The sequence below is a fragment of the Panthera pardus genome, unplaced genomic scaffold (genome assembly GCF_024362965.1).
Source record: "Panthera pardus isolate Hobbes unplaced genomic scaffold, ASM2436296v1 HiC_scaffold_6, whole genome shotgun sequence".
NCBI classification, from domain to species: Eukaryota; Metazoa; Chordata; class Mammalia; order Carnivora; family Felidae; genus Panthera; species Panthera pardus.
The window spans coordinates 60975414-60988318 of NW_026526991.1; the positions used below are offsets into that span (position 1 = coordinate 60975414).

Genomic DNA, 12905 nt, shown 5'->3' on the forward strand with positions numbered 1-12905 from the left:
TTACTTAACCTCTTTGAGCCTCAGTTTCCTCATCTGTAAAACTGGGAGAACAATACCTCACAGAGTTGTTGTGGAGATTAAATTAGGTCACATGTATAAAGCATCTACCCTACACACTCAGAGTCACTAATAAACATTAGTCACCAATCAACATTATTCCTTTCCTCCTCTTCCTTTATCTCAAAGCCAGGAACATTGCACTTCTTTTTCTCCTCTTTAGTTTTTAACACAACGCTAAGCACATAGAAGGTATTCAATTAATATTTATTGATTGATGGAATTTAAGAAACAAAACAGATGAACATATGGGAAGGGAGACGGAGAGAAGAGAGAGAAACAAACCATAAGAGTCTCTTAACAATAAAGAACAAACTATGGATTGATGGAGGGAGGTGGGTGGGTGATGGGCTAGATGGGTGACAAGCATTAAGGAAGGCACTTGTTGTGATGAGCATTGGGTGTTGTATGTAAGTAATGAATCACTAAATTCTACTCCTGAAATCAATATTGAACTGTATGTTAGCTAACCAAATTTAAATTACAAAAATACATTTATTGATCGATACTTGAATCTCTAGTACTTAAAATCAAGTTCCCGGGATATGGCCCCAAAGCCCCACTCCCATGCCGAGTATTTAGACCTCATTTGAGGTTAACCAAATTACTTGAAAATGTTTGGAGAGAACAAGGACAATTGTTTCAAGAGTAGACAACTGGGTGGGGTAACTTTAGCAAAGCACCCTACAGATACACCAATCAACACACACTTCACCTATGGTACTTGTCATGGAAGGCTCACCTTTGCCACATCCTGCTCTGCCCTTTATTTAAATTCCCTATAGTTCATGGGTCTGGGGAGATCAGGGACCGGGTCCATGACCTGTGATTTTTCTGGAAGAAGAAAGGGATGATCGAAGGAGTCTTATTTTCTCTTTCCCTAATCTTCACACTCCTCTGAGACAGCAACAGAATCTCTGATGGACAGGCCACCTCTCCTCCCCCCCAACTCCGGCTCCAACCTACTTATTTTCACAAGCAGGCAGGGCCTAAAATCAGTGCTGCCCAGGAGATACAGGTAGACAAGCTTCTGACAGGCTATAGCATTCGTCCCCGACATCAGCAGCTTCCAGAAACCCAAGTTCATTGTAAAAGAACGGTCAGAAGGGGCAGCCAGCCCAGTGAAACATCAAACCCACATGGTCCCCAGGACTGCTTCAGCCTGAGGTTCAGGGGGAGAGAGGGGAAATTTCATAATTCCTTTGATCTCAAGGCAAGGAAGTTTTTCTTAATATCCAACTTTGATTCTTCCTGCTGACCAGTTCCCTCTTAATCACAGAGCTCTCTCCATGAAGAAGTGGCCTGCCCTATGTGTCTGAAGACCCTTGTTCCCAGCCTTTGGCTGTATATCCTACATAACAGACCTGTTTGTTTCAGGTGATCCAAAAGACAAGAAGATGTTGCAAAGATGGGGGGGGGGGGGGCGGGCAGAGAAGTGGATGTTCTACTCAGGGTGCCTGCAGAAGCCCCTCCTCCTCTCTCCATCTCTGTAGTAGATGCAGGCCTGAGCCAGGTGACACAGACATAGAGGAATCAAAAAGTTTCAGAACCAGGAGGAAGGAAAGGCCAGAAAAGGGAAACTGGGCTCAGGTGGAGAGGGTGGGGATGGAAGCAATAAATCATTTTACAAAAAGTACCTGAGCTCCTGACTGAAGAGGGAACTTGTTTGCACACAGTTCAGTATCTAATTGGCACACTTTAGCTAGAAAAAGCCGCCGATGCTACCCTAGATCTTACCTTTCTCCAGTAACGTTTCCCCAACCCTCTCACAGGTACGCCAGGCTCCCACCTCTGTCCATCCCCCTCATGTCTCTCCAGCTCTGCCCTGTCTCTCCAAGAATATCGTCTGACCACTACTCCTCTCTCTACAAAATCTCTCCCAGCTCCTTCCTATTCAAATGCCGGCTCCTTGGGGCGCCTGGGTGGCTCAGTCAGCTAAGTGTCCAACTTCAGCTCAGGTCATGATCTCGCAGTTTGTGAGTTTGGGCCCCACCTCGGGCTCTGTGCTGACAGCTCAGAACCTGGAGCCTGCTTCAGATTCTGTGTCTCCTTCTCTCTCTGTTCCTCCCCTGCTCGCTCGCTCTCTCTCAAAAATAAATAAAGATTTTAAAAAAAATTCAAATGCTGGCTCCTTCCCTACAGTATTCTTCAGAGCCCTCCCTCCCTCACGAGGTCCTGGGTACGTCCTTTCTACAACAACAATCTCCTAAGTGGATTGCACTTCGAGCTGTCCCATACCTTGATGTCTGTGTCTGGGGTGACAAACTCCTTCAGGCACTCTATGGGACCCATGAGAAATGGGCAGTGGGAGGAGAACACCTGGAGGAGAGAGAAGATAAATGAGTTCACAGGGCAGTGCCAGTACCTGCAAAGATAGACGGAACAAACATAACAAGGGCCCCAGCTTGGATAAGGGCCCCACCAGCCTCCCACACGGCCCTCGCATCATGCTTCTAGGTGTCCTCTGCTCATCTGTCCCCAGAGATCTTCCGGGACCTCTACCAAATTACGTTCCCCCTCTCTCCTCAATGCTCACCACACATCTCCACGATTTCTCATACAAACCCTCCCCTCAGGGGCATCTGTGATTCTGGGGCAGCCCTTTGCCCTCAGCTCACCTCCCGAAGTCCCTCCTGGGCCATGGCCCTAAAACTGAGGATAACTCCAATGATGGTCATGCGTTTCAGCACATTATCAGCCCCTGCGGAGAAGGAAGAGCGTGAGAAAAGTAGAACTTAGGAGACTAGTGCGGGTTTTGCTTCTGCACACCCAGCCTAGCCCCGCCCCACTCCCCCAAAACCCCTGTCATCCGTAATGCCATGGCTACAGTTCCTTGTCCCATCAGGGAGGTGCTCACCTATCAGCTGGGGCAGCAGAGAAGCCATCAAGTCTGCCTTGCTAAAGTTGGATCTGATCTGAACAAGTACATCCATGTTTTCCACCACCAGCTTCTGCAGCCAGGACACAGAGACATGAAGCAGGAGAAGACAAGACTGTGGTACATCCCCCCACCCCCGGACCAATCTCCTACTCCTGCCCCTTTTCCCTGAGGCTGCGCCTTTTCCCAGGCCTTGTTTCCACAGTACCTTCAGTTCCATAATCTGAGAGGTCACGTGCCACATCAGGTTCTCACTCAGGAACTTCATGCCGTAGGGGCCCAACAGTTCAGCCAAGGCCCGCATCTCTGAAACAGAGTTACAGAGGTCCCGGGTGGGACTCAGAGGGCACTGGAGTGTTTACACCACAGACAGACGGTAAATCTGAACATTTACAATATTTTTCCTCAAGGAAAGGAAGTGGGAAGTTGGGGAGCAGAAGTGGCCTGCAATCCTACATTTAGGTGACAGACCTGGCCATCCTGTGGGACCATTTACCCCCTCCCCACTGGTACTCACGCAAACACTTACCGCAAATGATATTTACTTTACATTCTTACAGGAAGCGATCCTTTCCCAAGTCCCTTTCTGTGGTACCTGGGTTTTGCTCTTGCAAGACTAGCTGTACTAACTTGTTAGATGTAAGACCTTAAACAAATCACTGACCCTTCTGAGCCTCCATTTACCTCTCTGTAAAATGAAGAAATTAATATCTGCCCCGAATACTTCACGGAGTGGATATGAGAGTCAATAAGAGCCCATGCTAAAAATCTTAGAAGCCCACAAAGATATATATGATTAAAGGATTATTGATGTGATCATTATTAACAGCCCTCTGAGGTATACAGTACATTCTTCTGGTTTAACAGACATGGTCAAGCGCTTGTTCAAGGTCACTTAACCAAGTCAAGGGCTGGTACCTGAAACCTAGCACAATGTCTTCTTATTGCCCCTTTCTGTAGATACCACAACTAGTTTCTTATCTAAGCTCTGGTGTCTTCTGTGCTCCTCCCTCTGCTTCCCTTATTGAATGCTTCACTGTCCAAATTTTCCTCTCCTGGACCTACCTTTTCTTTTTCATAACCAACACACATCCCCAGAATCCCAGTTGTTTTTTCCTCTAAGTCCTTCCTCCCTCTAGTCTGCCCCGGATGCCTTATCTGTCCCTACTCATCCCACTTTTGGCTCTTTGTGGGTTAAACGACACCCTACTGGGGAAATCCCCTGTTGGAAACATTAGTGACAAATCCAAATAGGAAGGAGCTCCAGCGATGGTCTTTGGCCATGCATCATCCCAGCAGAGAAAATCGTACAAAACCAAAAGTAGCAACAACAAGAGACCGGTAGCAGAAAAGTGAGTTTAGCGTTGTTAATAGGAGTTCAGAGGGGAAAGAAATCAAGGCTCACGCTCAAGCTGTTGAAGGCAGGACCAGTTGATCTCTGCTTCCACCAAGAACAGAGGAAGTGGAACTTGGTCAGAGCCCCGTCTAGAGTAAATACTACACACTTCTGGCCTCTCCGATTTATAGTAGAAAAAACTGAGCTGAGAATTAGAAAAAGATGTGCCACCTGGTCAACTTGATAATGCCAAAATGGCTGATAGAGAGGAAGAGGGGCTGAACTGCCTCCCCTGGAGAGAGAAAACACACTGATCATCCAGTTCAGATCTGCTGAATCTCCTTACTCTAGTCTTCTCAACTCCAGGCTAGTAACCCTAGGCCATCCTTCTCTTTCCATCTATCTATTTTTACAGTAGCATTGCCCCATCACCATGGTAACTCGGGGAAATTGGGGTGGGGGTGGTAGAAGGGGGAATCAGCCTTACCTCCTGCTGCTCATCAGTTGTCAGCAAGACCTAAAGCTGATTTTAGATGCTGCCTACAGTTTGTGGGTGGAGTTGATGAAAGGGGACATCTGAAGCCTCCAGAACGCAAAGAGTAGGGTCAGCTTACTGATGGAGTCAGAATGAGGGTAAGAAGGAGACAGCACTGGACAACAGAACTGTGTGCTCTTCTATAACATGCCCCCCCCCCGCCTCAAACAAGGAAGGGGAAGAATGGAGAAGGCGGGGTCAGGAAAGCATCCCCCACCTGTACCAGACACCATGCAGGAGCCAGGATTTACATGGAGGTGAAAGGAGGGAGGAAACAGTAGGATAGTTCATCAATCAGTCAGTAAAACAAATCCATTAAAAAGGATCTGTATGGCTTCCAGCCCTCTTTTAAAAAGAGAAGGACACCCCAACTCATTCACTCCACAATCCTTACCCACCGGCCTTAAGACACAAAAGTCCTTCTAGACACTGGGAAGCAGCACTGCATGTGATTAAGCACCCAGGTTCTAGAATTTGACTGCCTTGAGTTGAAATCCCAGTTCAGACATTTATGAATGTGTGACCTTAGGTAAGCTCCTTAACCTCCCTGTGTCTCAGTGTCCTCATCTGTAAAATGGGGGTAATGGGAGTTCCTACCTCAAAGCCATTGTGAGGATTAAAGGGATTAATAGGTGTGAACATTTAGAACTTAGCCCACAGCGAATGTCATCTATTATTTTATCATCATTATACATCAGCAATCCAAGCTCTGGCTCAGGCCCTAAAATTTATCCCTCAGAAAGAAGATGCCATGACATCAGACCACTATTTAATAACTCCAAATATCAGAATTCCCTTCTTACATTTATTTATTTATCCTTTACCCTTCATTATATGTCTAACTCTTTATTCTGTGTGGAAATGGAAAATAACTATTTACCACCCTTCGAAAAATAAACCCTTTCAGTAACTTGAGTGGCCTTACCTAGCTCCCAACTCCCCTCATTCTCCCTCTCCACCTGCAACCCCCCGGCCACTCCTCAATTCTGGCTCTCACTTAGGATCTCTTTATTGTCCCCAACGTGTAATCCCGCAGAGATGTTAAGGAGCCTACAGAATGAGCCTCTGGGAAGGTCTGGAGGCTGAGATGCTGAACTGAGGGGAAAGGCTCAGCTCCTCGCCAAGGAGACCAGGCCCGGGGCTCACCAGAGATGTCAGAGAACTCCTCTGCGCTGAAGTTCTGCTCCCCCTCTCTGGGAAGGCTGATGAAGGCCTGCATGGCGGGGGAGAGGATGATGGTGCCACTGCTCGCCTGTCTAAGCAGACTTTCTAGGTACCTAAGGGTTGGGCAAGAAAGCACACGATTTTAGCATTCGATTGTTTCTCCCTGCCATTGCTCCCCACTACTACCACTGGGCTCGGGAAGAGAAACTCTGCCAAAGGCTGGGGTGGGGGGAAGAAACTCAAAGAAGACAGCAAAACACTCTAATTAACACCCCAAGCCATTGACTCAAGAACAACTGGCAATGTTGTAATTCTGCTTCTCCTCCAGTCCACAGGGTATTTCACGGGCGCTGTCAGATGTAACAGTATGCACTCCCCTCTCTCAGCCCCTGCTCTTTTCCAACTGTTCTCTCCCCTCACCCTAGGCCTCTCTCTGTCAGGTAAGACAAGCCCAAACTGACAAGAAAAAAGTTCCTACTAACTGGGCTCCTCTGAAATATACTTAGCCTCAACCTCTCCAATGAGAATGTTGGACTGAGGGGGGGCGCCCGGGTGGCTCAGTTCGTTAAGCGTCCGACTTCGGCTCAGATCATGATCTCACAGTTTGTGGGTTCGGGCCCCAAGTCGGGATCTGTGCTGACAGCTCAGAGCCTGGACCCTGCTTCAGATTGTGTCTCCCTCTCTCTCTGTTCCATTGTGTCTCCCTCTCTCTCTGTTCTCTCCTGCTCACACTGTGTCTCTCTCTGTCTCTCAATAATAAATAAACATTAAAAAAAATAAAATAAAAGAATGTTGGACCAACCTGGAACCTGCTTCAGATTCTGTGTCTCCCTCTCTCTCTGCCTCTCGCTGTGTCTCTGTCTCTCAATAATAAATAAATGTTAAAAAAAAATTTTAAATAAAAGAATGTTGGACTGAGGACATAGGATTCTAGAAGCCGAGTCCCAAGTCAAACCTCCTGGACTGACAGAAGCCTTGTGAGCACTGGTCATCCAGCCTCCAAATATCCCCTCCTGACCTCCAGGCAAAGGAGGGTGTGGCCAGCCCCTGCCACTCACCCAGGAACTAGCTCTGGGTCTAGGTCTTACAGAAGTCCCCTGGGTGGGGGGCAAACCCAGCCGTCAAAGGTGAGGGGTTTTTTCTTTTAGTTTGAATTTGTTGTCAAAATTTTGAAACTGGGAGACTTTCCATTAAAAGTAAGGCGCTTCGTGGGGGTAGTGATCAGGTGGAGGTAAGGGGTGGGTGCCCCCTTCAGAGAAGCATGCCCTCTTTAACAATTCAAAGTTTTCACCTAACCCACAGCACCCATTTTCCTTTCCTGACACGCCCCTGGTGGCATTCTTACTTGCAAAACTGGTCTCCGTCTTTCCCCCTGCTCAGGGGGGCTCTTTGCAGCCTGGCTCCTGCTGAGCTGATATTGGATTAAGAGCGCCACCCAGTGGCTTGGGGAGGTAGGAATCCGGCTCCTTTCCAGCCTTAAACTCTCAAAGGAAACATTGCTAATCCCTACCTCCTCTGGTTTTGGAGAGGCAGCTCCCTTCCTATTAAAAACAAACTGCTAGAGGGGCGCCTGGGTGGCGCAGTCGGTTAAGCGTCCTACTTCAGCCAGGTCACGATCTCGCGGTCCGTGAGTTCGAGCCCCGCGTCAGGCTCTGGGCTGATGGCTCGGAGCCTGGAGCCTGTTTCCGATTCTGTGTCTCCCTCTCTCTCTGCCCCTCCCCCGTTCATGCTCTGTCTCTCTCTGTCCCAAAAATAAATAAAAAATGTTGAAAAAAAAAATTAAAAAAAATAAAAACAAACTGCTAGACTCGACATGGTCTTATCTGGGATGAAGTGATTGTATTCTGGAGATACTGCATTAGACAGAATAGTCTTCAGGGAGAGAAGCTGGGCAAAGAGAAATAAGAGAACTTCAGAAAGAGGAAGAGAGAGCATTTGAAATTAAAACAGTAAGAATCCAGAAAAGGAAGATTAGGAACTGGAGAGTAAGAGGGGAAAGGTCAAATTACTACAGGGTAGACGAATGGGTGTTACATGGAAGGTCAGAAATAGATGGTACATGGAAAGAAGGACATCTGGGTTTGCCCCCCGCTTATTGCTCTAGTCCTCTAGCAGAAACAAGCCTCTATTTGGGGGTCTATGACCCTCAGAGCTGAAATGCCTGGACCCAAGGTCTGACCGTGTAAGGGCAAAAGTGGTAACAAAGGAATAAGGCAGTAGAAGAGGCTAAGCAACACTGACCAATTTGTGTAGAGAGTGGTGATCGTCTGTTCCCCACACGAGTCCAGTGGCTGTGTCTGCTGCAGGAGGGCATTGCGGATGACTCTGGAAACATCTGCACCCACAAACTGGGCCAGTGACTGTATGAAACCGACATATGCCTTGACTCCTGCCAACAGTTCAGAAGGCCTCGCGATCTCCTGGGTCGTGGCATTGTAGCCAGCCAGCCACACAATGGCTCTGGGTGACAAAAATCATAATCACAATCATAATATTAAACACAGCAGCAGCACATTTATACTGTGTTCCAGGTGCTGTGCTATGATTTAACTACACACATTACCTCCTTTAAATCTCACAGAAACCCAAAAAGGTAGGTACATTTGTTTGTGCTCTGCTCAAACCCTGTCAAGGCTCCCCATCTCACTCAGAGTCAAAGTCAAAGTCCTTACAATGACATAGAAATACCTACACAGTCTGCCAACTCCTCCAACCTAGTCTCTAACCTGACATCTGACCCATCAGTCCCTGGCTCATTCTGGTCCAGCCATCCTGGCCTCCCCCGTGTCCCTGAACATTCTAGGCAGGTTCCCATCTCAGAGCCTTTGCCCTGGCTATTTCCTCTACCTAGAACGCTCTTTCCTCAGATAGTCACACACTTGGCTTCTTCAGGAGTTTACCCAAATGTCACTTTCTCAAGCACGCCTTCCCTGGCAATTCAAGCGAATAGATTACAAATTCCAAAACAAAACATAGAAGACTGGAGTATTATTTAAGACAAAAAACAAAAACAAAAAAACCAAAACCTCTTCCCCTCATTCCCCTAATTACTGACTATAGCACTCAACTCCAATATAAGGAATATTCCTCCTACTTCAGGGGGCAATGGAAAGAGAGGCAAAGTGAAGGGAGGGAATCTATTTTATTGAAGCCTGTATGTGTCAGGAACTTCGTACACATTATTACCTTTAATTCTATACCAATTCTCAATTACAGGTAATTCTCATTATAAGGTAAATATCATTATCCTTATTTGCAGGGTAGGAAACAAGGCGCAAACAAGTCAGATTCCCCACTTCAGTGTCTTAACTAATGGCCAGGATGTCAACACAGGTCTCCTGACCGCGAAATCCCCGCTCACTCTACTAAACCACTAAACCAGTGGTGATCAGTTCTGGTTGTTTACCAAACCACCTGTAGAATGTTGGGACCTTTTTTGTTAATTGCATTTTAATAAAGATACTTGAGACCTATGCCAGATTAACTCCATCAGAGTGACCACCAGAATGAATCTAACAGAACCCAACTTTAAGAACTACCATACTATGCAGGGGCACCGGGGTGGCTCAATCAGTAAAGCATCCAACTCAATTTTGGCTCAGGTCATGATCCCAGGGTCATGGAATAGAGCCCCATGTCAGGCTCCACACTGAGCATGGAGGCTGTTTGGGATTCTCTCTCTCTCTCTCTCTCTCTCTCTCTCTCCCTCTTCCTCTCCCTCTCTCCCTCTTCCCCACTTGTGCTCCCTCTCTATATATGAAATAAATTTTTAAAAATTTTTTAATAAAAGATTCTCTCTGCTCCTTCCCCGTTCACGCACACGCACACACTCACATGTGTGTGCTCTCTCTCTCTCTCTCTCTCTCTCAAAAAAAAAAAAAAAAAAAAAGGACTACCATACTATGCAAACATAGAAGACAAGGAAAGAGTGATACCTGTTGAGTCTGGCCTCCAGATGGCTGCTGAGATACTCAGAAGGGAAGATCGTGTGTTCAAACACAGAGAAGCTGTGCACATGATTCATTGTCAGTGCCAATTCTGTCAAGTTTAGGTGTAGCTTGTCCATGCTGGGAAATTGAGAAAGTAAAGCGAGCTTTAATTACAGGGCTGGCACTACCTGCTAGTACCCAGGAAGGATTTGTCAGGCCCATGACCCTCAGACCCTTTCAGCTTCTAGGACATTGATGCCGCCTTCAAAGGCAAAGTAGGAAATTCACACGGAAGTGCTTTTCCATATCTGCCATTTGCCACCACCACTCCCACGTTCTTCCGCCGAATCACCTTCCCTCTTCCCTGCTCTCCCTTCTTGGAGGCAGTGGCCACCTGGCCCTCAAGGGCCCAGGTCCTCACTTGGTGACGACGCTGCGGTTCTTCCGGTGACTCTCAGCTCCTGGCTTGTCTCTCTCAGGTTCTCCTTTTCTGGGAGTCTGCCTCTGCTTCATGATTTTCTTATTCTTGGCTTTGCTGATGGTAGTGGCACAGTGCTTAGGTAGAAGCTTTAGGGACAAACACAAGTGAATAGTGAGATCCATTTCTAAAACTGACAAGGAGCCCATCTCGCAGACCCTCCACTATTGTCTATTCTTTTATTTGTCTGCCTTTCTCCCTCTTTCCTTCCAGCATCTCCTCCTTGAATGGGGGCCAATTTGAAATGCACTCATTTCTTTTAGGTATCACTAAATATCTCTCCATGGGTAGGGCTCAAAATCTAGAAACGGCAGTGTTTTTTATGGATCAGATCGTCAAGTCCCCACTCACATCCTGAGAGAAACTCTTTACTGATGGAAAAATTCAAGTAAAAGGAATAGGACCTAAGAGCTCCACGCAATTGCACTTTCTAGGATCTTCCAACCTGGGAAGAAAGTTATTTTTTGCTTGGATGGAACAACCATCTCACTTTACATCCCTTCATATTCTGTCCCATGGATACAGATGCCCGTGCTACGTAGCTGTACAAAGATCCAGAGCTCACAATATGGCCAGCACTCTCTTTCCACTTCTTTTTTTATTATTATTAATCAATTCTGTATCTCTTCTCTTCACTGAGATAGCCCAGTCAGCTGCACAGAAAATATAAGATAGAATTATATATTCAGGTTTCTCCTTCAAGATAATCATCTTCGAATTCTCTCCACTTAATCCAATGCTGCGGAGCCTGTGCAGAGCATGTCTGGAAACTCCTCATCCAGAATTCCTCTCAGAGTAGCGTAAGCACCATGAGAAAACCGGTTTTGGTACTTCACAGTCATGCTAAGAGATGTGACCCTAAAGATGTGTCAACCCTGATATTATGCCAAAACGTCTGCGGTAGATTCTGAAAGTAATTCCAAAATAACGTAACTCTGCTCGTTATGGCAACATCACTAATTATTTATTCCAAATGATAACTTTAGAGGGGGCAATACTCATCTGGGCACAAAGTCCTGGTGTGCGTGAAAACAATTACTCACATCACGCTTGAGTCACCCCTGATACAACACTGAGCAAATCTCTTTCGCGTCCCTTGCATGTAGTAGGGACTCAAAATAAGTGAAGAATATGCCTGCAATTCTACTTGGTTGCCTAGCTTCTGGGCATTCATCACTTAAATTTCTTTCTGGCATGTGTTTGTACTCCTCTTTCCCTTAAACCAGGACATTCCCCAAGGGCAGGGATTGTGTAACTTCCTTCTGGGACCCCATCCCAAAAATCCAGCACAGAGCTTAGGGCTCAGTAAGAACCAAATAATATAGCAGCTGACATCTATTGAGAGCAGTGTACTAAATCTTTAACATACTCTATTTCATTGCATCTCTATGATACCTCTGTGAAGAAACTATTTTTATCCACATTTTACATATGAGACAATGGGAAGGTTACGTAAGTAATAATATTAACCATCCATATGTATACACAACACACACACACACACACACACACACACACACACACACACACAACCTGGACCCCCTTCTACCAAAGTTGCTACAAAGCCTGACTCAAACCCAGGAAGGGTGGGTAGTCTAGGAAGCCTGAAAGACTCCAGGACAACAAGTTCCTCATTTTCTAATTTTCTGAAATTTAGGTTGAGCTAATCATGACCAGGTGCTGTGAGTCAGTCAAGGTGGGGCGTGGGGGAAACAAGCAGACAAGGACAAGAAAGCAGCCCTGAGGATAAACACAGAGGAGGTGCCTGAAAATGTTCACATGGCCACGGATTAGGGTGCAGCTGGACAGAAAGGTGAGACAAGACAGGTGATATAGGGGCCACAGTCCTAATTATGCATACACAGGGCAGAGAGGGGAGGGGGAATAAACAAGGGAGCTAACTCCTCTCTCAGAACGCTTCAAGTGAGAGCACAGATTTTGCTGGTATGCAGCTGTTCAAATAAGAGTATTTTTAGACACCTCTATCTCGTCCTAAGGGAGTAAAGACTGAAGGAACTACACTAAGAAAAGAAACCTGCCATAAACTCAAGTACACAAAAGCCCTAGCTCTACTTGGGAGAAAGGGTTAGAGAACTTGGCATTTGACAGGAAGACAAGGTAGACAGAGGGAAACTGAAATAGAGAGAGAAGACTGAGCCTACCTGCTCGCTCAGGTTTCGTTGTTCAGCACAGAGCTCCAGGACGCAGTTGCTGGTCTGCTTGGCCAACTCTTCAAGGAAGGAGTTGCAGTGATGAAGGCCATGGTTCTTCAGGTGGGGGTACTTTGGAAAAGAGGAACCAAGGAAGAAATTGTCATCACCAAGACAGTCACTTCTTCCTCATAATCTGCTCTGAGCCACCACTCAGAAGAAGAAACTGAGACCCAGAGAGAGGACACGTTCTACATCAAGCTGAGACACTTAGGGTCACATGTCACATACCTATGTTTGTACCCTTCTTATGACCAAAACCAACCCTTGGAATTGTGTTTTGTGGAATATGGATGAGATGTGATTAGAGAGATGACA

The 12905-nt window shown here is 46.5% G+C and overlaps 1 protein-coding gene across 1 annotated transcript in view; it reads right to left on the bottom strand.

The window, feature by feature from the left end:
• The window catches only part of NCKAP1L (NCK associated protein 1 like), a 38735-nt gene that overhangs the window by 8259 nt on the left and 17571 nt on the right, over positions 1-12905 (bottom strand). The window contains exons 18-26 of the mRNA XM_019419633.2: positions 12540-12659; positions 10321-10466; positions 9906-10037; positions 8212-8430; positions 5953-6083; positions 3144-3241; positions 2915-3008; positions 2676-2758; positions 2296-2376 (exon numbers count right to left, since the gene is read on the bottom strand). Coding sequence (XP_019275178.1) covers positions 2296-2376; positions 2676-2758; positions 2915-3008; positions 3144-3241; positions 5953-6083; positions 8212-8430; positions 9906-10037; positions 10321-10466; positions 12540-12659 — 1104 coding nt within the window. The remainder of the gene's footprint in view (positions 1-2295; positions 2377-2675; positions 2759-2914; positions 3009-3143; positions 3242-5952; positions 6084-8211; positions 8431-9905; positions 10038-10320; positions 10467-12539; positions 12660-12905) is intronic.